At 41.4% G+C, this 23,976-nt stretch overlaps 1 protein-coding gene across 1 annotated transcript in view; it reads right to left on the bottom strand.

The window, feature by feature from the left end:
- Nucleotides 1-5,360: 5,360 nt before the first annotated feature.
- The window catches only part of FNDC3B (fibronectin type III domain containing 3B), a 371,317-nt gene continuing 352,701 nt past the window's right edge, over nt 5,361-23,976 (bottom strand). Inside the window, exons 24-26 of the mRNA XM_088452330.1 lie at nt 16,217-16,383; nt 11,210-11,337; nt 5,361-5,672 (exon numbers count right to left, since the gene is read on the bottom strand). Coding sequence (XP_088308456.1) covers nt 5,361-5,672; nt 11,210-11,337; nt 16,217-16,383 — 607 coding nt within the window. The remainder of the gene's footprint in view (nt 5,673-11,209; nt 11,338-16,216; nt 16,384-23,976) is intronic.

Below are 23,976 nucleotides of genomic sequence, written 5' to 3'. Positions count from 1 at the left end.
GGGCCCTAGTCAGGGAAGTGATCAAGAACCCGATAGTCACTCTGTCAGAGCTACAACATTCCTATGTGGAGAGAGGAGAACCTTCCAGAAGGATAACCATCTCTGCAGCAATCCACCAATCAGGCCTGTATGGTAGAGTGGCCAGATGGAAGCCACTCCTTAGTAAAAAGCACATGGCAGCCCGCCTGGAGTTTGCCAAAATGCACCTGAAGGACTCTCAGACCCTGATGAGACAAAGATTCAACTCTTTGGCGTGAATGCCAGGCGTTATGTTTGGAGGAAACCAGGCACCGCACATCACCAGGCCAATACCATCCCTACAGTGAAGCATGGTGGTGGCAGCATCATGCTGTGGGGATGTTTTTCAGCAGCAGGAACTGGGAGACTAGTCAGAATAGAGGGAAAGATGAATGTAGCAATGTACAGAGACATCCTGGATGAAAACCTGCTCCAGAGCGCTCTTGACCTCAGACTGGGGCGACGGTTAATTTTTAAGCAGGACAACGACCCTAAGCACACAGCCAAGATATTAAAGGAGTGGCTTCAGGACAACCCTGTGAATGTCCTTGAGTGCCCCAGCCAGAGCCCAGACTTGAATCCAATTGAACATCTCTGGAGAGATCTGAAAATGGCTGTGAACCGACGCTTCACATCCAACCTGATGGAGCTTGAGAGGTGCTGCAAAGAGGAATGGGCAAACTGCCCAAAGATAGGTGTGCCAAGCTTGTGGCATCATATTCAAAAAGAATTGAAGCTGTAATTGCTGCCAGAGGTGCATCAACAAAGTATTGAGCAAAGGTTGTGAATACTTATGTCCATGTGATTTCTTAGTTTTTTTATTTTTTATTAAATTTGCAAAAATTGCAAAGAAACTTTTTAGACGTTGTCATTATGGGGTATTGTGTGTAGAATTTTGAGGACAAAAATGAATTTATTCCATTTTGGAATAAGGCTGTGACATGACATAAAATGTGGAAAAAGTGACGCGCTGTGAATACTTTCTGTATGCACTGTAAGTATGACTGAATTATTAAATATAACGTAGCTTTGCAGAGATGACTGCCGCCACTTCGGAGGTGACGAAAGAGTCTGGCGCTGGGAAGTGAGAAAAGAGCAGTACACATTCTTAAAGGTAATAAATAATATCATTACCATACGTATGCAGCCTTGCCTTCTCTGATTACTCCTCGGACCACCGTAGACATCATCACAAAGTGGTCATGTGGAGAAAGTGCGGAAATGCGCCCTTATCCTCCATATATGCCTTTATACTTACACTCCTTAACAGGACTACTCTGTTATATTATACTTTATTAGATGATATCTTGGTGACTAATGGAAATAAATTATATCCAACTTGAAACGGATATATTTTAGGAGAATTTAGCATCTTTCTAAGGCAATTATAAACTGTATATCACTGTTTAATAGCATGTTTTACACTGGTTATATAGTCCTACAGCTAAGTTGCAGCTGAACAAATTAGATAACAAACTATTGCACAATGCCCTTTTGCGTTAAATTGCTTTACAATAATCTGAATTAAGGTAAACAAGGTATACGTTTCAGCATACAATAGGCTGCAGAAACAGGCACGGAACTGTGTTTTGTAAAAACTCTGTTATACAGGCGTAGCTAGTTTTCAGACTGCATTGCTTTATGACAATGTGATATCAGGAAGAAGAGGGAGGTAGGTTCAGGGGACATTTGAAGAAAGATTACTTCACAGAAAGAGTAGGTGATTAGTGGAATAGGCTCCCATCAGAGGTGGTAGAGGATAATACAGTACAGCAACGAAACATGTTTGGGATAGACATAAAGATACCGTATCATTACAAAGAACTAGAAATCACATGGGTTTGAGTTTACCATAAGGTTAAATAAGGGGCAGACTAGATGACCCAAGTGGTTCTTATCTGGCATCAAATTCTATGTTTCTGGGAACCCAACACATGGACTAAATAATCAAACGGTTTCAATTATTTACTAAAAACAATAAAAAGATAATAGAAAACACAGTTTTTGTAAAATCATTTTTAACCATTCTATAGTCCCAACGGTGGCTTCCAGTAGGAACTGAATGCTCAGGTGCTAGAACAGATATCAAGATTAAACTATATCACATCTGTAGCTCTGGGCGATTCCTTCCTGTCTTCTATACTACGACAAGCAAAACAGGTTAGTGAGTGTGAAACCATGATTAAATCATTTAAGTATATCCTCAGCTACCCCAAAATTGTATGTAAATTGTGTACTGCACCAAGCAGTAGTTTGGGTAGTTGGTTGTTTTTTGGCTGCATTGGTTCAATGTAAATTGCACACTTATGCTGTAATTATTGTTATAGAGTGTGTACATTAATATCACATTTGTAGACTAATTATTAGTCAACCAAAATGTATATATGAATATTACATTCTTATACAGCTATAGATATACTGTAATATAAATTACTTATTCCATAGCTCAGAAACTGGCTTGGTTGGTCCATTAGCATTTGAACACATATAGCCAGCTCCCACTAGTATCAACTGACCAAGAGTAGACCTGGGCTTGAGTTTCAAAATAAGGTTTGAAACACCCCTTGCATCAGGTGAGGGCAAGGGGGGTTGGGTTCACATACACAGAGCTCAGAGACAGTAGCTTAGTGGTGTCAACCTCGGGCCCTTCAGCTTTTGTGGGACTACATATCCCAGCATGCCCTGCCACAGTTTTAGCATGCCCTAGTACCAAAACTGTGGCACTGCATGCTGGGATGCGTAGTTCCACTGCAGCTGGAGGACCCGAGTTTGACACCACTGCACTAGCAGATGGATAGAGCAGTTACTTATTGAGGCTGCTGCAGCCATAGCAAGGATGGGATCTCAACACTCCCCATCGGAGAATCTGGCTCCTTTTCTCTCTGATGGATAACTAACCCTCTCTCTCTCACAACCCACACTTGGCTTACACGATAATGGCATGGCGTGGTTAATGATTTGTTAAATAATGTAGTGATTTGTACAGTAGTTAGCCTATACGGGTATTTGTAGTGATTTCTGTTAACATGTGGTAGATTGTATGTAGCAAGTTTGTAGTGATTTGGTAAAGTGATTCATAGAGGAGTTTTTGTCTATTCATATATTTAGTTTTATATATGGCTGGCTGTGAGATATATATATATATATATGGGCATCATGCAGGAAAGGAATTTATTTTAGAATCTTTGTTCATATACACAGATATTGTAATAGGCTCATAAGCACTATGTACTGTTTGCTGTATATTATCAAAATGGCTGCTCACATGTGGTTTAAACAATAGGTTCCATGTGCTTCTCCCCCTCCCTCCACTGAACCATGTGCTTGGAACAATAACATGGCATAGTGAAAGATAGGTTTGGTATATGTTGTATTCTTGTGGTGTAGCTGTAATATGGTGTAGTTAGAATTGAGATGGAACTGTTTGATGTCAGCTGGTGATAAGGGTTGTGTGTATAATATGATACTAGGGATGGATGCGATTGTATAGTTCAAATAGGTTTGTTATCGTGAGAGATGAATTTGGAATGGCGTCGGTAGTTTGTTAATATGGCTGCCACCATGTGGTTTAAACAAAGGGATTCCATGTGCTTCCCCCCCCTCCACTGAATCATGTGCTGAACAATAGCATGGCCTAGGAAGTACAGCCTTGTTAATGCTGACTGTATTCTGGAAGGATTGTGAGATCTGTATTAAGATGATATTGTTAAGACATTGGAATCAGCTTATGTTATGCATTCTGGAATACTATATAATGCAATGTTTGCCTGTAAACATCACAAAGTTGTGGTGTGTGAGAATGGTGTCACTTTTACCAAAAATAGCTTCAAGGTGAGGTGAGCTCCACATCTCACTAATAGATATTGTATTTGCCAAAGAGCATTGAAGTTTATTTCCCTTAATACCAGTTTGCATATTTATAATAGTAATACAAGTAATGTCTGATGAAGTGGTGTAATGAAGGAGGTGGATGGATAGATATGTGGATTACTGGATGCATTACGTTGGTATTACAGAGCTATAGCATCATGGGCGTTTCAAAATGGAGGTTATCTTTGTGCCATGAGGTTTGGATAAAGCACATGTGCCATCCCATCCCCCATACATCCCATACACTCTCTCACTCATCTATGTATATCTTATTGTATTCTGACTAATATTGTGAAGTTTAAATACAGTTTTATGATATACTTTATGTATGTGGGCTTTATGAACATTTATTTGATTCTATAATACACCTTTACTTTACTACATCTGGTGTGCTATGTCTTATTGAAATGAAATTATCCTAATAATTCAAAGGTATATAATTCTGGGTAACACTTTGCGAGTTCATATATGAATTATAATCTGTTAATAAAAGAATAAAAATTGAATATTTGCTTCAGACATATGAGATTAAAACAGGCAACTGCATGCATGTACAAACAAACAAACACAAGCAAGGAAGAAAAAAGGCACAAACCCCCGAACATTATATTGTAGTTGAAGATGACACTTAATTGCCAGGCACCTTTCCTGTACTACAGACAACACAGTAGCCTAATCAAGCAAATATAATTTTAAGGCATTGCTTTGTGTAAACCTATTCTATCACTTTGTAAACATGAAATTCATTTCCCTTCTTACAATTAGCAATATCACATCAGTTATAAAGAGCAAATATAAAGGTACTCTAATATATGTAATTGCACAGAAACTTTCCATGTACATACTTATGTATGTACTCGATATGCAAGTACACACACGTATATTTCTAATATATATATATATATATTATATACATATATATATGTGTGTGTTCTATAAACACATGTATGTATGTATATATATATATATATATATATATATATATATATATAATATACACACACACCTACCAATAATATAGAAACTTACACACATGCATAACTAAGCTGTACACACACGTGTGTGTAAAATAGAAAAACGCATGCATATATGTGTATGTGTGATGTGGATATAAAAATAGAGGAAAATTAAGAATTATCACATGCCACAAGCATTTGGACTGTATTTAACTATTCTGCATTTTTAGTTTACAACTAAAATCTAAACTGAACATTTAGGCAATGACCAAGAAGACATAACACTATTGCTGCACTGTTATATAGCAGAAACAAATATCAGCTATGTCCTGGGGTTGCATTTCAAAAAGGTGCATCAAAACACTGAGAATGTATCTAGCTGAAACAGTAAAAATCGGAATATAAAATGTAGAACTCAAAATGTCTGTATTTCTTTTAAAATGAATATCTGAATAAATGTCTGGATTATAATGCGTAGCATTAGTTAAGTTTATACCTCTAAACTGCCTTCATTATTTACTTCATAAAGAAGTACTGAAGTATAAAGGCAAACAAAACAGACAAGGTTGCAAAGCCTAAAACAATTAGAATTGCAAACTGTTCATCAGTAGGCATCATGCTCTTCAGTTTTGTATGGTCTAATTGAGATAGGTCCTCCGGTAACATGACATCACTCCGCCTCATAATGAAAGATGCAGATGGACTGTAAGATCCACAGAGCTCCTGTGATGTCTCCACACATCGGCGACATACACAAACGCGAAATCTGTAATCCATATTGGTTTGAAGGCCTGAGATTTGAAAGGATGAGTCGTCTCCCTTATATACCTGCAAACCACAAGCCAGAATATAATGTGACTATGGTGGGAGCATTGAAACAAATGGACATTAGCAGTGGCGGCTCCAGATGTGGGGCTGCAGTGCAGTCTAAAATTGAAATAAGGGAGCCACACCAATTGCCAGTGAGTCCCGGCTGGCGATGTGTGGCAGCATTTGGAAGGGCTGTTGATGTTGCTCCCCTATTTCAATTTTGCGCTGCAGCCCCACCTCTGGAGCCGCCACTGGATATTAGTGAAACCATTTAGTTTATTTCATGATTACTGTTTTTAGCTGTCAGCTAGCAAACCAAAGCAAGAGGTTGTAAAATAATATCTAACTGATCATAAGAAAAAATAAAGAAATAAAATCCTTGAACAAAATTGTACATTTCAAAGATATTTTTGAACAACAAATATTGTAAAATGTTGAAAATAAAATTGAACAAACTTTTCTTAGCAAACTATATCTTCTCTTCAATTAATTTTGCAGCATTAACCAATAAAAAAAAGTTTTGTGAATTGACTAAGTAAAATTAGAACTATTTACCCAATATCATAACTCATTCAGTCAGTGAATTGAATCGCAGAAAATTCACATTATGGAAACAACTAGGGCCTGAATCAGAGCCGGACGCTATTTGCGCTCGCTCGTTCATAAAAAGGGGCCGGCTATTTAAATTGAGCGCTCGCTCTTTGCGGTCTGTTGACACCTCTATGTGTGAGCGAGCGAACGAAACATGCGCTCGCTATTTTGTAAAGACGCCCCCTGGCCGCTTGCATCCTACGTCATCTCCGCTATTTATTAGATTAATCGAGTACATCGAAAGGCGTCTGAACTGCTTGCAGTGCTTGTGGTAGGATTTTCCTACTGCAATCATGCGAACAGTTCAGGCTAAGAGACAACCAAGTGACGCAGTCGATGACGCTGCTTTGTTAATTATGCACACCCTTAAAACACCCGTTTTGACCATTTGGCACGCCTGCGTTCGGATCTCCACTCTCCGTTTTCAAGCACCTTCCCCTGTTACCACCCACAAACGCCTCATCCTGTCACTCAAATTAGCAGGCACTCGCTATTTTGCGAGCGCTCGATTTCCGACCGCACTGACTGGTTGGCGCATTACGACCCATACGCATGCGCAGATGTGCGAACATCGCTCGGAGCGAACGAGCGGCCGCTTCGAGCGGCTCTGAATCAGGCCCTGAGTCGGAATTGGTATGTAATGTCGGCTGTCGAGATGCCTCCTGTCAAGATATCGACAGCGGCTTCCTGGTGGTTTTATATCCCGACAGGGGTCAGGTAAGTATACATACCCTTCCCCCCTAACCCTCCCTTCTTGCAGCCTAACCCTTACCCTCCACACCCCGCACCCTAACCCTCCCCGTTAGTGCCTAAACCTAACCCTCTGCCCTTGGTGCCTAAACCTAACCCCCCAGTGGTGCCTAACCCTAACTCACCCCCCTAGGGGTGCCTAACCCGAACTCCCCCCAGAACCTTACCCCGCTATGCTACCTAAACCTAACACTCTCCCCCAGCGGTTAACAGCTAAGGGCGCCCCAGACTTACCTCGTACGGGCTGGCGTATTTATGGATTCCGGTGTAGGGATTAAGATAGGTGTCGGTAGTGGACGCCTATCTTAAGTTTCGTGTAGGACTTTCAGTATCGGGATTCAGACCGGCGGCATGCCGTCCGCCGGTCTGATAACTACATCCCCCTGAGTAGGAGGTGTTCGCACTGCCGATGTTGGATGTAGTGGAACATTTTTTTGCTACTGCGCGTGCAGCAAAGTGCAATGCACTAGCGCCCCGATTGTGTCCGTGCTGAGTTCCAGTTGTAATTTCAGGTGGACACAAGAAGTGTATTGAAACTGTAGTGGGAATTTCAGGGTAGTGTCTTAGCGCATGCATGGAAATGGTTGTCATATGGGCGTGTTATGGGACTGCTGCAGGCGTTACAGTGAAAGTGGTTGCGCGCACAGACGCTCAATCTGTCACATAAGAGGCCATACTCAGACAGAGAAACTGCACCTGTTGTACGGCTGGTGAATGTCTTTATGGTGCGACTGATGGTGGCAAATAAGGATGCACCAATCAATATTAATGTGTGTACAGATGATGAAAGTGGGCATCTCAGTCCTTAGACATTTGAAGGCACGGATGTAAGCAAGGGAAGGACTTTGTAGTATCATTTGCCTAAAGAAGCAGACGGGCATCCGCCAGGAGATGTAGCTGCAGGAGCATCTACGTTCACCTCAAATCAGTCATGTTGCAAAAAATCAGCCACTTTTAATTTTGCTGTAGATTTGTGCAGGGGTGTATTAAGAGAGGGGGGCACCATGTGCCGTCTCCATGAGGGTCCCTTCCTCTCAGTGGCGCAGGCGAGTAGACTCTCGTGCAGTGCCATAGTTTACTGTGCAAGCTCAGGTCTACAGGAAATCTTTTTCCCCCGCCATGTTCCCTTTTATTTTTATACTGCACATACACAAATTGCTGGGAGAATACCCCCAACGCCATTTTTCAGGTGATTTATGCAGTGCTGATACTGCTGGGAGTTAAGTACTGCACATGGGTGCAGGGTGTGGGCCTGTGTGCACTACACATCTTACATTCATAGATACGACACTGGATCTGTGTTCAGGAAATATACAGCCATGGCCAAAAGTTTTGAGAATGACACAAGTATTGGTTTTCACAAAGTCTACGGCTTCAGTGTCTTTAGACCTTTTTGTCAGATGTTACTATGGTATACTGAAGTAAAATTACAAGTATTTTATAAGTGTCAAAGGCTTTTATTGACAATTACATTAAGTTTATGCAAAGAGTCAATATTTGCAGTGTTGACCCTTCTTTTTCAAGACCTCTGCAATTCGCCCTGGCATGCTGTCAATCAACTTCTGGGCCACATACTGACTGATGGCTGCCCATTCTTGCCTAATCAATGCTTGGAGTTTGTCAGAATTTGTGGGTTTTTGTTTGTCCACCCACCTCTTGAGGATGGACCACAAGTTCTCAATGGGATTAAGGTCTGGGGAGTTTCCTGGCCATGGACTTAAAATGTAATTTTTTTGTTCACCGAAAATGGGGGCGTGGCCTACTTACCATAGGCCATGCTCCCTACGTGGCATTATTTGGAGTGGTGCCCGTATGGCACGCCTCCAAATAACGTCAGGCTGGGAGGAGCCTCATTAGCTGGGCTTCCCCCAACCCTCTCCCATCACTGAATGGATGCCGCGCGCAGCATCCATTCAGACTCCGGCACCGCTGCTCCCGATTTGACCACCCGCGGGCCACTTCGGCCTACAGATGGAACAGCGGGGCAGTACTATCCCACTGAAATTGGGATGTTGGGGAGAGGTACACCCCTAGAGCTGGCCCTGTTTGTGCCATTCTCAAAACTTTTGGCCACGGCTGTAGTTAATCTTTCCAACATATTCTCAGTCAATAAACAACTGCCTTATAAAAAATGTAATTCTCATTATCTAACCATATTTGCTTCATAAATTCTAGTAACATTTAATACACAGTATACATGATATGTTTCTTAGAGTGGGTCTTCTCTTCTTCTGATTAATAGATGAAAGGGACATTGTCATACATAAAAGGGGTAACCGAGTTCACAGTCTTTAGTACTGAAGCTGCCTGTCAGGTGGGCGTGGGCTTAATGAGGAATACAGTGATCAGTGATTATGCTCCATAATATCTGTGCTGACATAATACTGAATTTTCTAACCCCCTTTGTTTTATCGGTGTAAATGGCAATTGTTGTATGGAAGAAAATATAAGTTTATAAGTGGGATTTAGATTTTCCCACATCACGTAACAATATAAAAATGTAAATTCTGTATCTCAGAGCACAAGTGCTTAGTTCTTCATATTTTGATGCAATTTCCACATTTCCATGTCATGCTGAAGATAGCTTCATGTGACAGGAGAGGCTGAAATTAGCTAGCAGCCTCCTTACTCTGTAGCTCAATTTATCATAATTCACATATTGTGCTTCAATCTATGTTATTTTTATCTTACTGCAACTCATCTGTATGTGATGATTGCTATCCTCGTGTGAATTGTACATGTCATTTCTTTTCAAGCACGTCCTTTACAGCAGCCTCATTTTGATGATTAGGGCAGTTGAGCGACCAATTAAAAAACAATAAAGTCAAGTGTTAACAAAAGAAAGATTAGCTATTTTAAAATATAGTTTTAATTTAAAACTAGCAAAGTCTCAACCTCAATCATGTTTGGGTATCAGTCTAGCACTCTACAGGTAACAGCGTAGTCTTATAGTTCTATAATAGATGGATAATCCTAAATCACTCAAGCCAGATCTTCAGTTAAAAAGCCAACTGTATTGAAAACATGATAATCATTAATTCTGTGACAACTTTAAGCTACAGTTTAATCCTTCTTTAAAATAAATCATTAGATGTGTTTGTGCACCATCGTACATAAGATAAGGTTAAAACCCATGTAAATATGTAGACAGCTTCCATTGCGTGGTATTCAGTATAGAATGTGTATTATCAATACTAAGAATATGAGAATAACAAAGCTGTTGCATTAGCACTAGAAATTATACTAATACCCAACAAAGAAAGACACACACAGACAATTATTTGCGTGCTTCCTAATGAGACACATTATTTAATTTCAGGAATATGATTGCATTCTGGTCTGAATTAAAGAATACAAAATAAATGCTACCTATCAGACGAAAAGAGAAAGAAGAGATGTTTTGTCATTAAAATGAAATCTTACTGTATACTACAATTCTTGGGGGAATGGCAGTAATTTGTTATTTGGTTACAATTGCACTGTCTGACTTATGATTTTAGAACAGTTTATAGTTTGACTTATGTTCTTTTTTTTCCAAGAAATCACAATTGAATTACTATTTTTCTAAGACAAATGGAAATGAGTCTTGCAGCTAATTAAGCCCAAGGTAAATTAGATGAATAAACAAACAAGGCCAGTACTTCAAGTAAGTGGGAACTGAAAGAAAAGCAATTAAATAAAGGCAGTTTTGGGGAAATTTATGATTTTGAAATAGGATATGAAATATATATCTTCATGGGTGGCAACATGGAAGTTGAAACATGGCACGGCAATGCTCTGCTACATTTGTAGAGGTTAGTAAACTCCATATTTGCCTAACATCCTGGAAAGGCAGAGGCTCCCGAAAATTATGTGGTGCTCTCAGCCGCCCAGAAAAGTGGGCAAGTCTCCCAGTGGCTGGAGCCACCCTGCTGCGGCCACCCTCTACCAGAGTGAAGTGGGCGGTGCAGGCGGCCGATAACGCAATTTGCATTGAATTGTGTTTTCGTGGATCCGCCCCCACTTCACAATGCTATTAATTGCGGCATTGCACAGTGGAGGACAGGGCTACAATGATGCAATTGCGCCATCTTGTCCACAGAACCGCCCACCTCAATTGCGTCACACCCCCCACATTGCCAACCTGGCTCACCCCTACCGGAGGGGGCAGCCAAAAGGTTGGCTAGTATGGTAAACTCCCTAATTGGTACACATAACATAGGGTTTTATTTTACCTGTTTGTATTCAGACTCCCGACCAACCTGTACTTGTAAAATGTATCCAATGGGATCTCCTCTCATAGGCAATACTGTCTCCCATGCAATTTCACACGTGTTTCCTTCTAACTGTGTTACACGAGGTGCTGAAATAAAGGTTATGTTTGTAAGCAAAACAAAAAGCTCACAGGAAAAACAGCAAAAATAGAATACAATACATGAATGTAAGCAAGAGGATTGTATTTACAATACACTACCATTGGCAAAGAGCCTGGTTTCATCCTAAGCAAATAGAAATGTAAATTGCTGGACTCTTAGTAAAGTGTGTGGTTGTACACAGTTATACATTAATGTAACAAGCAATTAAGAGCCTAACATAGCTTAATATTTGTTTTTGGGAAAACCTAATGGATCTATTCATCAGGTAGTTCATATGATATGAAATCTGTGATGTGTGCAGGGGTATATCTGCTATAAGATGAGGTGTGAACCTTGCTTGAAATGTCAGATTATAGGTGGCGGCTTAGGTAACAAAGGTACATATTATGATTAGTACTCAAAGACTTCATTTGTTCATGCTCCATTCAGGAGGCCAATAGTGTGACAGGGACAGTTTGTACTTGAATACTAACAGTGATTGGCATTATATGACAATGAGAAATGTTAACCAATGCTAGTTATTGGGGTTCTAAGCACAGTGGGAACCAGTCACATGGTCGACAGTTACCATGATGACATCCATAATGTCGATACCACATGTTCCACATGATACCACATGCACCATGTCAACATCCTCAGAATGTCGACTTTTAAAATATCGCCCATGTGACATGTCTGCATTCTAAGGATGCCGATGCACAAGAAGGGGGTGTTAGGGTTGCAATACTCACCTAAACTGCCACTCTGTCAGTGATGTCACATGACCGTTGAGACCTGGAAACTGCGCTGGGGCCAGGTAAGTGACCACTGGGCCACCAGGGACATTACGTCGACATTCAATCATGTCAACAGGTCATCCAAGTAGACATGCTGAAAGTCGACATGGTCTCTGTTGACATGCTAACCATATCCACATGCCAACATTTCAACCATATCCACATTCTTATGTCAACCTGATGTATTACGCAATATTAGAGAAAATTATTCTCATGATTACTTCAGTCTTATAAAAAAAAACAAATTACAGAAAATAAAGAATTATGCAGTGTCTCCAATGTCCAAAGAAATATTCAGGAAAAAAAAGCAGGAAGGAGCAGCTGCAGAAACGGTGGGGTCAGACTTAGAATTTTTCTAAATTCGACCCCTTAAGGGGGTGGAAAGTGGTAAAATGTTTCCTCTTGACCACGGTGATTGGGTGACAAAGCAACATGGCCCGAGTGCTGTGGATCTGTAAGCTCATTGTCTGGGTCGAGAGGCAGCTTCAGAGGTGCAGCCCCAACTCCGGAGTAGCGGATGCTAAGGACTTAACACTGACTAGGTTTTTTCCATTTGGATACTTCACTTACTTTGTATTTGGATTTTTCATTTTCTCGAACATGGCAACTGAGTTTTTGAATGTTAAAGGGGAGATGGTATGAAATATCTAAGGTCTACCTGAGTGAAACCAGGTACATACAGGGAGTTTAGAAAGTCCCTCCGCAGTGAGTGTGTGTGCTCCAAATGTGTGACAGTCCAATATTCCAACTGTCACACACTTAGCCCACAGTGTATAAAGGGGTCTCAAACCTACTAATTACCTCAACTGTGATTTTCTTATGTGACTATATATTTGTAGTGGTTATTGCAGATTTTATATTTTTGCATGTACGATACATATTCATTAAATTGTCTAATTTATAAATAGCATGTCTTCACATTCTATTTCTGCTATTCCAATCAATGTGGTATTTAGTATGAGTGCAGTTTCCTTTACATTCTTTTGTAATTTACTTTATTGGATTTTATTCACAAATCTATTATTGGAACTAGTTGCTATTTCTGTATATTTTACTCATCTGTTACATACTACTACTACTAATAATAATAAAAGACTTGTGTTAAGAAAGAAAATAAATAAAAATGAAAACATTACAAAAAAATAAAAACGTTCCGATTTTTTTCAATCCTTTTGTTAAGGGGGACCCTACAAAGTACAGCAATAGCTGGGCACAGGTGTCTATAGTCACATGGGGGTGGAGTAGGCACACTATCACAGGCCATCCTAAAGGGGTATAAGTGAAGGAGAATCTACAGGTGCCTGGTGAAGTACATAACAGCAATACTTGGGAACAGGTGTCTGCACTCACATGGGTGGGTGTAGCGGGAACAATATCACGGGCCATCCTAAATGGTAGAAGTAGAGTGAAGCAAATGACAGCAATACCTGGGCACAAGTGAGTGCACTTACATGAGAGGTGTAGCAGGACCAGTATCACTGGCCATCCTAAAGATTAGCTGTAAAGTGAAGGGGGAGAGTCCAGGTCCCTGGTGATGCACATGACAGCAATACTTGGGCACAGGTGGGTGTACTCATATGGGGTGATGTAGATAGCACATTGTTATCACTCATTCCACCTGCAAAGGCTACATCAGGGGTTGACCACATGCTGCAATTCATGCCGTGAAACAACACATGCCGGCATACCCTGCCACAATACATATAGCTGTGAAAGGCATGCTGATATGTGTAGTTCCACGGCAAATGGTGTGCCTTATACTATCTTTCCCTGTGCCACTGACATAACGTTTATTTGTCTGCTGAGAAGCCAAGGGAAGTCACGTCATAGCTGATTTAGACCTAAATGCCTACAAGCGAGCAATGTGTATCAGCAGACATTGGGCGAGGTCTGTACACACTGCACTTAATGAATGATACAAAAATGACGGGACCGATATAGCGCGACAGTCTGGAGCCAATTTGACAATTTTTAGACCAATCGTTGGACCCAGATACAATTATATGCCCTAACAGGTATAGCCATACCAGGCAGAGAATCACATAGTGTGTACCCAGTTTAATACGATTTACATTCATGAAATAAGTGAGTAATACTCTTGCTCTCTGGAAATATATGTGCTCTATGGGCCTCATTAACTACGGATCGCTATTGCGGCTGCGATTACACGTACAGTTCTGCTACGAAAATATGCTAATGAATGCTATTGCAATGCCGTTGCACAGCCAACATAGAGACATCCACTGCCTCCCACTACCACTATCTCACATACGTAATTCCTTGCAGTCCTGCGTATACATCGGGAACATCGAGTAACATCGGCCCCTCACACACAATTACAAAAGGTATGACCTTACTCAGAAATTGCTAACCTCATCATACGCAGTGAGTACACAAGCTGAGTATGCCATCGCAGTGGCTAATTTATGCACACCCATGCAACAGCGTTCAAATGGACTGGTACTCCTGTGTTTCTCCTACCACTCTCCCGCAGTCTCCACCCACAAATGCTCACAGCCTGTCACTCACTCTGTGATGGATTTCTGTCAGCGTATATGATTGCAATGCTAACTCACGCACGCAAACTGCGATGCATACACACCATCAGCCGATTCGTAATGAATCAGGCCCTGTATTCACACTGAATTGCGTCATCATAGCCCTGCTCTACAATACCTGTAATACTCGCCATTGTACAGCGGGCGGTGGAGCCACATTGATGCGATTGTGCCATAGCGCTCCCCCTCTGCACCACCCACCTATGCCATGCCCTTCTCCCCCCGCTGGGCAGAATAGGTATGTATTGGGCACATTCTCATTGTTCTCTACTGTTTACACGGTTACTAATCATTATTGGCAAGATGTATGGGAGCTGGAGCATTAAGTAGTGAATGAATAGATGACATGACAAATGTTATTAAACAATGAATAGTGTCTCAGATAGCAGATGAAAATACATAGAAAATAAAACAATGAAGTGATTTCTTACAAAGCTTACTGTACATAGGACTACCTGAATAAAGAAAAGTGTAGAAGCAAAATGTGGATAAATTCCTTCTCCTCTCTCCAGCAACACTAAATAGTATTGAACACTATAAATATTTAAAAGATAGGTTGGAAAGACAGGTAAACTAAGCATAAAGAAAATGATCTTAAATGTTAGGTTAAGAGGAAGGTAGATCGAAAGATACGAGATATATAGACAGATAGAAAAACATGTAATACATATGATTTACCGGCAGTCGGGAGACCGTCAGCGGCATCCCGATGATCAGAATCCCGACAGGGACTGGTAAGTAGTCTAACCCTCACCCTCTCCCATCCTAGCCTTCCCCCAGTGGTGTCTAACCCTAACCCCCCCTGGTGCTGCCTAAACCTAACCCCCCTTCCCGCACCCTAAACCTAACCCTAACTTCCCTTCAGTGGTGCCTAAACCTAACCCCCCTCCTCGCTGCCCAACCCTAACCCTCCCCAGTCGGTGCCTAACCCTAACCCCCCCTGGGAGGTACATAAACCTAATCCCCCCATCACTGGCCTAACCCTAACTCTAACCCACATACTTACCATCGGGATGCGAATGGGCGTCGTGATTACGGCGTCGATATACTGACGTCTGGCATCCCATCTGCTGGCATCAGGGGCGTTTCATGAGAGGAGGGGGCCCGTGTGCAGTCTCCGTCACAGGCCCCCTCCTCTCAGTCTGGCGGCCAGCAGCACACTGATAGACTCTGGGCACTAGAGTGTGTCCAGAGTCTATAGCGCATGCGCAGGTCACCAGGAAAATGGGAGCAGCGGCCATTTTCCCTGTACTGCGCATGCGCAAAACGACGGGAAAATGGCCACGGCGGCCGTTTTGCAGGTGTTTTTGCAGCACTGACACCGGCGCCGACGTGGGACTCTGGATAGGTAAGTATAATATGGGTGCAAGGTGTTCGGTGAGGGCCCCCTGCACCCATTATAAATACGCCTCTGGCCGGCATCCTGACAGTATCCCGAAAAACATATATGAGACAGATATAGTAAGAAATTAGATAGATAGATAGATAGATACATGTGTATGTGAGATCCAGTGATCCATTCACTTTCTCACCTTTAATTGTTGGTGGAACTAATTTGGTTGTGCTGAATGTGTAGACATCAGAAAATGGCCCTTCCCCAGCATCATTCACAGCCTGAATCCTGAAGCTGTAGAAGGTGAACTCAGCCAGCCTTTGTACTTTATAAGTGTGACTTGGACCTCTGTATATGGGAAGAAACCTACAAATACAAAATTACATCCTTACTAAGATACTAGAGATTGGTTGCTTATCGTCATATCCTACACAAGTCATGTTAATACAGGGTTTGACAAATTTTTCGAAAATCTAGGAGCCAGGATGAAATAGTAGAAGCCAGACCACCGTCCCCCCAAAAAAATTACAGGAGTGAGGAGCACAGCTCTGTGTGTTATGAAACTGTTATACACTATACTAGTCCACAAAATGGTCACAGTTGAATGAATACAGTGAAATGGAGGCCCCCTCACTGCTCTGCACAGCTCCCCTGCTCCGCTCCCCTGCTCCACCCCCCACCCTCCAGTAATAACGGACCACATTTCACATAACATAATGGTGCCAGAAAGTACAACTAAACCCCCCTCCCCTTGTGGTCACACCACTATCCCTCTGAAGCCGCTCCGCAATCCCTAGCTAAGCATAGACCCTACTACCGGAGAGCTCTATGCAGCCGGAGATAGGAGACAGTAGACAGCCAGGACATACAGGAGGATCAGCGTAGACTGGGACAGACAGCAGGGATCAGAGCAGGCCAGGATGGAGAGGAGTCGTCAGTGCAGGCCGGGACGGACAGAGGCACCGCAGTCAACACTCAGCACATGCACTCCTGTGCATGATATGAACACTGCAATACTATAGGCACGAATCTCCGCCTGAGCTGATGAGGATCTGCTTCCTCCCTCACTGCAAAAACTAGTAGCCAGGCAGCAAAATCTGGTAGCCATGGTGACCTGGCAGTGACCATACAATGGAACAGAACCAATCTGACTTGTGGGAGTGTCATGGGATGTAAGGCGACTATTCCTATAGTGAAGACAGAGATGCCTGTTCAAGTCGGATGTTTGGACCCAGCATGGCCCCAATACTAATGATGACAGCTGCAGATAAAGAATCAGTGGACACATGTAGATGTACAGATAATCGGCATAGACGGACGGGTACTCGCATTACCATACTGCAGCAAGCAGGCTGCTGCAGCCGTACTGAAAATTAGCCCCAATATATGTATAAAAGAAGAGTTGATGACGTTGGTTAAAATTATGATGTATTCACTTTAGTTTACATTAGACAAATATTTACATATATCTGTTTGAAGAATGACAGTTGGGAGCTGATTGGCTGGAGCACCATTTATCATACGCAACGAGTTTTAAATCTCATTGCGTAAAATAAAACTAATTGATAAATGAGCCCTACAGTCTGTAAAATGACAGGAGCTGATTGGTTGATGTTTTATCTCTCTCCAAGCTTTGATACATCGCTCCCAAATGGCAATGCCCATAGGCTGATTAGGCTTCCCTTCCTTATAAGACACACTCACTATTCTTCCTAAAACAATACAGGTGACTCTAGCCAGCGAGATAGCTACCGATGTGCCTTTATACATCTTTGCTGCAGTTTGGCGCAGCACCCCCTATGCATCAGACCCACATTCCATTCACCCAAATGTTACATTTTCATGGTTCATTATTGAAAGTGCTGTTATTCAAAACATTAAACGCTACTGTACAAGATCATGGGCATATTATATTCAAATGGTGACGAACAAAAAAACAAATGGATTAAAGGCTGGTGCATGTCTTTATTTCCCCAAGAGGAAAATAAAATCAGACAATGAACCTTGGCTTGCATATAAAACTAATGTAGCAAAAACTTAGACGATTCAGGCGCGTGTCCCTTACAAACCACTTAAGTCATGTTCTGTTCTGAAATTGTAGAACATTTAATATAAAAGCCGATTAAAGATGTATGCATTAATGTCACTGTACGTTTACTCCCACTTCTTGTTTTCTTGCAACGTTTTGCACTCTACTTATAACTCACAGAATACTTTGCATGTATACATATATAGTTTTTATATACCATTGTGATTGTATGCAATTTGCAGAAAATATAGGATTTGTACATGGGTAAGGGTTGGAAAATTTTAGTTGAGTAATGAAAAATGTGTCAAAACACAGTGAGTGTGGACTGTCCATTGAAAAGAGATATAATCAGACCCAAAAACCCTATCTGATTCAATATGGTATTCAATTGAGGCTGAGGGTCAGCTCAGCCTCAATTCAATTGAGGCTGAAGCTCAGCAATACAATACTGAAAGATTTATTATGTCACGTTTACAATAAAGAAAGTATTCTAGCGACCACTATTGAATGCAGGAAGCATTCAATTGCACACTATACAATACAGTGAACATATTAGTGATTAATATTAGCGATGAGCGGTTCAGTTTTGGCTTGTTACGTTCAGATCAGAAAAACAAATCTTTTTGGTTTTTGAGTCTCACGTGTTTTGGATAGCCAAAAGAATAAATCCAAACTTGCGCTAAATTTGGTGAAAAGAACTGAGAAGAACCGAATCACTTATCTCTACTTAATATACAATACAGAGAGCATCTTATTGATCATTATACAATAAAGAGAGCATTACATGGTTGTAATTACCGGGATACCTACTTTGGTAAAAGAAAACACATTGAATAGATAATACATTTACTGGCAAAACAACCTCTGTGGAAATCTCCAGCATGTGAGCTGAAATGCGTTAGTCCACCTGATACCATTTGCTAATCCATCTGATACCACTGACAGGACTTTTACTCTACATGCCATTAGCAGACCATTATCTGCTACTTTAACATCGTGGGTGGCCAGCACTCTGTGTTTACTAATCTGCCCAGCACGGAATAGGAACTGCAGCTGTGATCTCACCATCATGACCAACATGGGAAGAGACAATGTTGAACACCCACCCGAGTGCCCGTCCAGCTAATCATCTTAGCCCCATTATTCAAGTTCCAGCCTATCGGAATAAGGTGATATCAATATTTATTTTATGTTTGCTGCACATTTTATATTTTCTAAAGTTGTGTGGCTGCAAGCAAGGGGGAATTATCTTTACCGACACATATGGCTGTTTGTATTCATCCTCAAACACTAACAAAAGTCTTTGGGACGGATTCCTGAGTTGGATGCTGCCACATCCGTGTGTGTGACTTTAGGTTAATACCACTACAAGCCCTTCCCTGGTGTACATCCGTGTGTCTGCATGTGCAAAGACTGAGACACCCACTTTGAGCATCTTTAGATGCTAATATACTGCTTGGTGCATCTGTAGACGCCACCATTGGTTACACAATTGAACCTTGCACTAGCTCCATGCTAGGTGGATAATCTCCATCAGAGTATGGTATCCAATGTGAGTGATTAAGCGTCTGAGTTCCCAAACAGTTCAGTGATATGCCGTGAGACTCCCATAAGACGGACCATCTCTGTGCGTCTGAATAGCCAACACCCAGTCGCCGCCCAAGAACACACAGCACATTTCCAAGACACTTCAGATACCATGCGTCTCATTCACAATTGCACCTCTGTGCAATTGTGAATGAGACGCACGTTTGTACACACAATGGTACGCATGCGCTGTGTGACTTTTTAGCAACTTAGACACATACGCGCTTGAAAAATGTTGATCATTTGCACGAATATCAACATAGCGTGCAACTTAGAATCAGGCCCTTTATGGAGGACAATATATTTATTTTCAATTCTAAATAATCAAGACGCTATGGGGCATATCCAATTGGCCAGGGTTTTCCCCACAAAAAAAATAGCAGGCATAGAGACCAGTTTTCTATTACCGCGGGTACCGCGAGCACACATACCCGCGGTAATAGAAAATTGGTAGGAAGTAAAACAATATCGGTCTAAGCTATTTTTTTTTGGCCAAAACTCCGCTGGAACTGTACAAGAAGAAATGGGGAACAGCCTCACACAACCCCCTTCCAAAAAAAAACATACAAAAAAAAACCATTGGGTAAAAGTAATAAATGGTTATTACTATCCAAAGAAAAATAAATTGTTATTTAAAAATGCAGCAAATGGATGATGTGTATTTTTTTTAATAATTTTTTTTTAATACAAAGCAAAGTTTTATGCGCTTTATTACAAAGGAAAAAAATGTCAAAAAAAGTAGAAAAAAAAGGTGATTTGGGGGTAATTTTTACAGAAAAATAAAACTAAAAAAAAAAAAAAAAAAAAAGATATAAAGTGATTATATTTCATTTAAATAATTGATTTATTTAAATTTGTGGTGCATAAATTCCAATGCCTACTGTGATCCCTCCATCCCTGCTGGCAGCTGCATCCCCCATAGGTTTCTATGGGGGATGCGATATGCTGCCAAATTTACCAACATCTGGAATGCGATGCATTCCGGATATTGGCCCCCCCGCAACTAGCGCCATGTGAAGATGGTGTTAGCCGTTGTAGCCTATGGGCTACACCACGCATAATTAGCTGGCGGAGGGTCCCTCAGCGTGACTGCGCATGCACAGCAGCCCCGGCAGCTCTCTGGGCACATCGCAGGGACCTGCATGTGCCGCATGATACATCCGGGCGCTATGATTGCAAATTGCAATGTGATCATGGGCGGTAAAGTTATGCCCAGATCGCATTGCAACGAGGTGTCTGAAGGCCGAATAGGTAAAGTGAGGTGAGGGGATGCTTCTCCCTAGAAAAATTGCCTACCACTTTAAAATTTTACAATGGAGCCAACAAATTTCTTATTATGCCCCTGTGGAGAGAATTTTATATCTGATGTACAAAACAGCATCTTATATCCACGATAGAGTACAGAGAGCATTCTAGTGACTGCTACATAGTACAAAAGTATTTCAGTGATCATTAGTTAATATAGACAGCTTTGTAGAAATGACACAATACAAAGAGCACCTCAGTGACCATTATACAATACTGAGAGCACCTTAATTACCATTATACAATATATAGAACATTTTATTGACTGAAACAAATATACCATAGAAAGAGTGGCTATCATATAGATATGTTCACTTGCATCTTTTCCGTATGTGTATCAAATTGCGCCACGTACGTTCGCACCCATGACCCATAGGATTGCATGGTGCGAACGCAGTGCACGGCATGGCATACCGTGGCGCACACAGCCACGGCAAATCGCATGGTACGAAGCATGCGCACGTTTGCCAAGCAAGTGGCAAGGATGTTAGAGGACACATCTGTACGTTACAGTGAGGAGCTTTGTATCCATTACACACAGAGATCATCCTATAGACCAGAGGTTGGCAGCACCTGACACACTTGCTGGACGTGGAATGTGAAACATATTTCAGTGGCATGGTGAAGTCTAGGAGACTCCCCTTCCTTAAATGACCTGCTCCCCAGGCGGCTTCCATATCTTGTGGGTGGATGCATTGTGCTCAAGAGAAGACAGTGATTGATTAGAAAATTATGAACTCCAGGATTGCCCTCGTTCCTCACTAGGGAGCAGGCCTCTCCTTCCCAGACATACAATAGGGGCTGCCATGTCTGCATATATTTTATCTGCAGAAGAAGTTGCGCTAGCTATCTGCTGAAGGTTTGTGTGTCCATTTCACAGGGGACTTGCAGGTATACTCCCAGTATCCTCTTCCCAGTATCCTCTTCCCCTGACATACCATACCATACTACTGTACTACTACACCCAGCTGTCATCTGTGTCCTTACCTCTTCAACTGAGCTGCTTTGTGCCCCTGATACTACCACCCCAAATTGTCATGTGTCCCTACTACAGATACTGTCCCACAGCTGTTGTCATGTGTCCTTAGTCAGTGACAGATCTACATTTTGGGGGCCCGAAAGCTTGAAATGTTATGGGGGCATCTTTGCAACCAGCAACAATAGGGCAACATCCAACAAGATCCAAAGAGTTTTGCTGCCTTTGCAAGGACCTTGAGATCTAAATGGCGAAGATGTAGAAACCCCCCCAAAGAGTGAGAGACTGTAGACATATAGATGTAGAAACCCCTCAGAGAGTGAGTCACTGTAGATAGATAGATGTAGAACCCCCCCATAGAGTGAGACACTGTAGATAGATGTAGAAAACCCCCAGAGAGTGAGACACTGTAGATAGATAGATGTAGAAAACCCCCAGAGAGTGAGACACTGTAGATAGATAGATGTAGAAACCCTCCAGAGAGTGAGAGACTGCAGATAGATGTAGAACCCACCCCAAAAAATTAGACACTGTAGATAGATTGATAAATGTAGAAACCCCCCAGAGAGTGAGAGACTTTAGATAGATAGATGTAGAAACCCCCCAGAGAGTTAGACACTGTAGATAGATATATAGATGTGGAAACCCCCCAGAGAGTGAGACACTGTAGACAGATAGATGTAGAAACCCACCAGAGAGTGAGACTGTAGATACATAAATGCAGAAATACCCCAGAGACTGAGAAACTATAGGTAGATAGATGTAAAAAAAAAACAGAGAGAGATACTGTAGATAGATGTAGAAACCCCCCAGAGAGTGAGAGACTGTAGATATATAGATAATGTAGAAACCCCCCAGAGAGTGAGATACTGTAGATAAATAGATGTAGAAATCCCCCAGATAATGAGAAAATGTAGATATAGATAGATGTAGAAACCCCCCCAGAGAGTGACACTGTAGATAGATAGATGTAGAAGCCCCCCCCAGAGAGTGAGAGACTGTAGATAGATAGATATAGAAACTCCCCCAGAGAGTGACGGATGATAGATAGATAGATAGATAGATGTAGAAAGGTTAGGGTTAGGGACCCTGAAGCTTAAGCTTCATTAGTTTCACAGTAGATCCGCCACTGTCTTTACTACTACTACCTCCACCCAGCTATTACTGTATGTCCCTACTATTATTACCCTGTGCTAACTTATTAGAAAAAATATTATGGAGAGCATTTTCAGAAAGAAAAGTCAGTGATTTAATAAAACAAAAAAAGCACAAAATAAAAAAAATATATAGAAGAGGTTTGGAGAATAAAACATGGGCAAAAAAATGAAAATATATAAATGTATATGTTGTAATGATGGAAACACTCAGGTTTTTTTTGTGTATTGCAATGTTGAACATCTGTCACCCAAAGTGAAAAACATTGCCTACCCCTGCTGTAGACTGACAGACAACACAAACAGTATTCTAGTGAGCACTATACAAAACACAGCAAACTATAGTGACCACTGCATTGTTCAGGGGGCCACTATACAATGCAGACCCTCTAATCTCTGGTGACTTTACAATATGGGCAAGCACATTTCTGCCAGCTTTAAAGTTAAAACCCCCTTAAATTTCTTTTGGGTTTACAATATGAACCTTATGCATTATCCGCTTTATAATGCTTGTCACCCCAAAAACTGATGGTTGCTCAATGCAGATACAAGCAGGGTTGCCAAGAGATATGTCACTACAGTATACCACCAAAAGGAAGCACTATCTGTCATGAAAGATTAGCATAAAATTGACTTATTTGGGCTAGGTAAAAAAACAAAAAACTATTCCCTATGGAACATACACAGTTGAACTAACAGTCGCAGCATGACCTTCTACATAAATCTGTCAGGGCATGCTGAGTCCTGACCTGAATATTGTTAAGTTAAGCAAAGTGACAAATTATGTATGAGAAAAACTGTTAAGTTTAACCAAGGCGATTTATTTACTGCAACAGTTTAGCAATATCCATAAATAGAGTCATATTACAAATATTCAAATTCACTTTGCAGTGAGCATGAAATAAATG

The sequence above is a fragment of the Taudactylus pleione genome, unplaced genomic scaffold (assembly GCF_031769625.1).
Source record: "Taudactylus pleione unplaced genomic scaffold, aTauple2 ptg000037l, whole genome shotgun sequence".
Classification (NCBI taxonomy): domain Eukaryota; kingdom Metazoa; phylum Chordata; class Amphibia; order Anura; family Myobatrachidae; genus Taudactylus; species Taudactylus pleione.
This window is presented reverse-complemented; position numbering and strand designations above follow the sequence as displayed.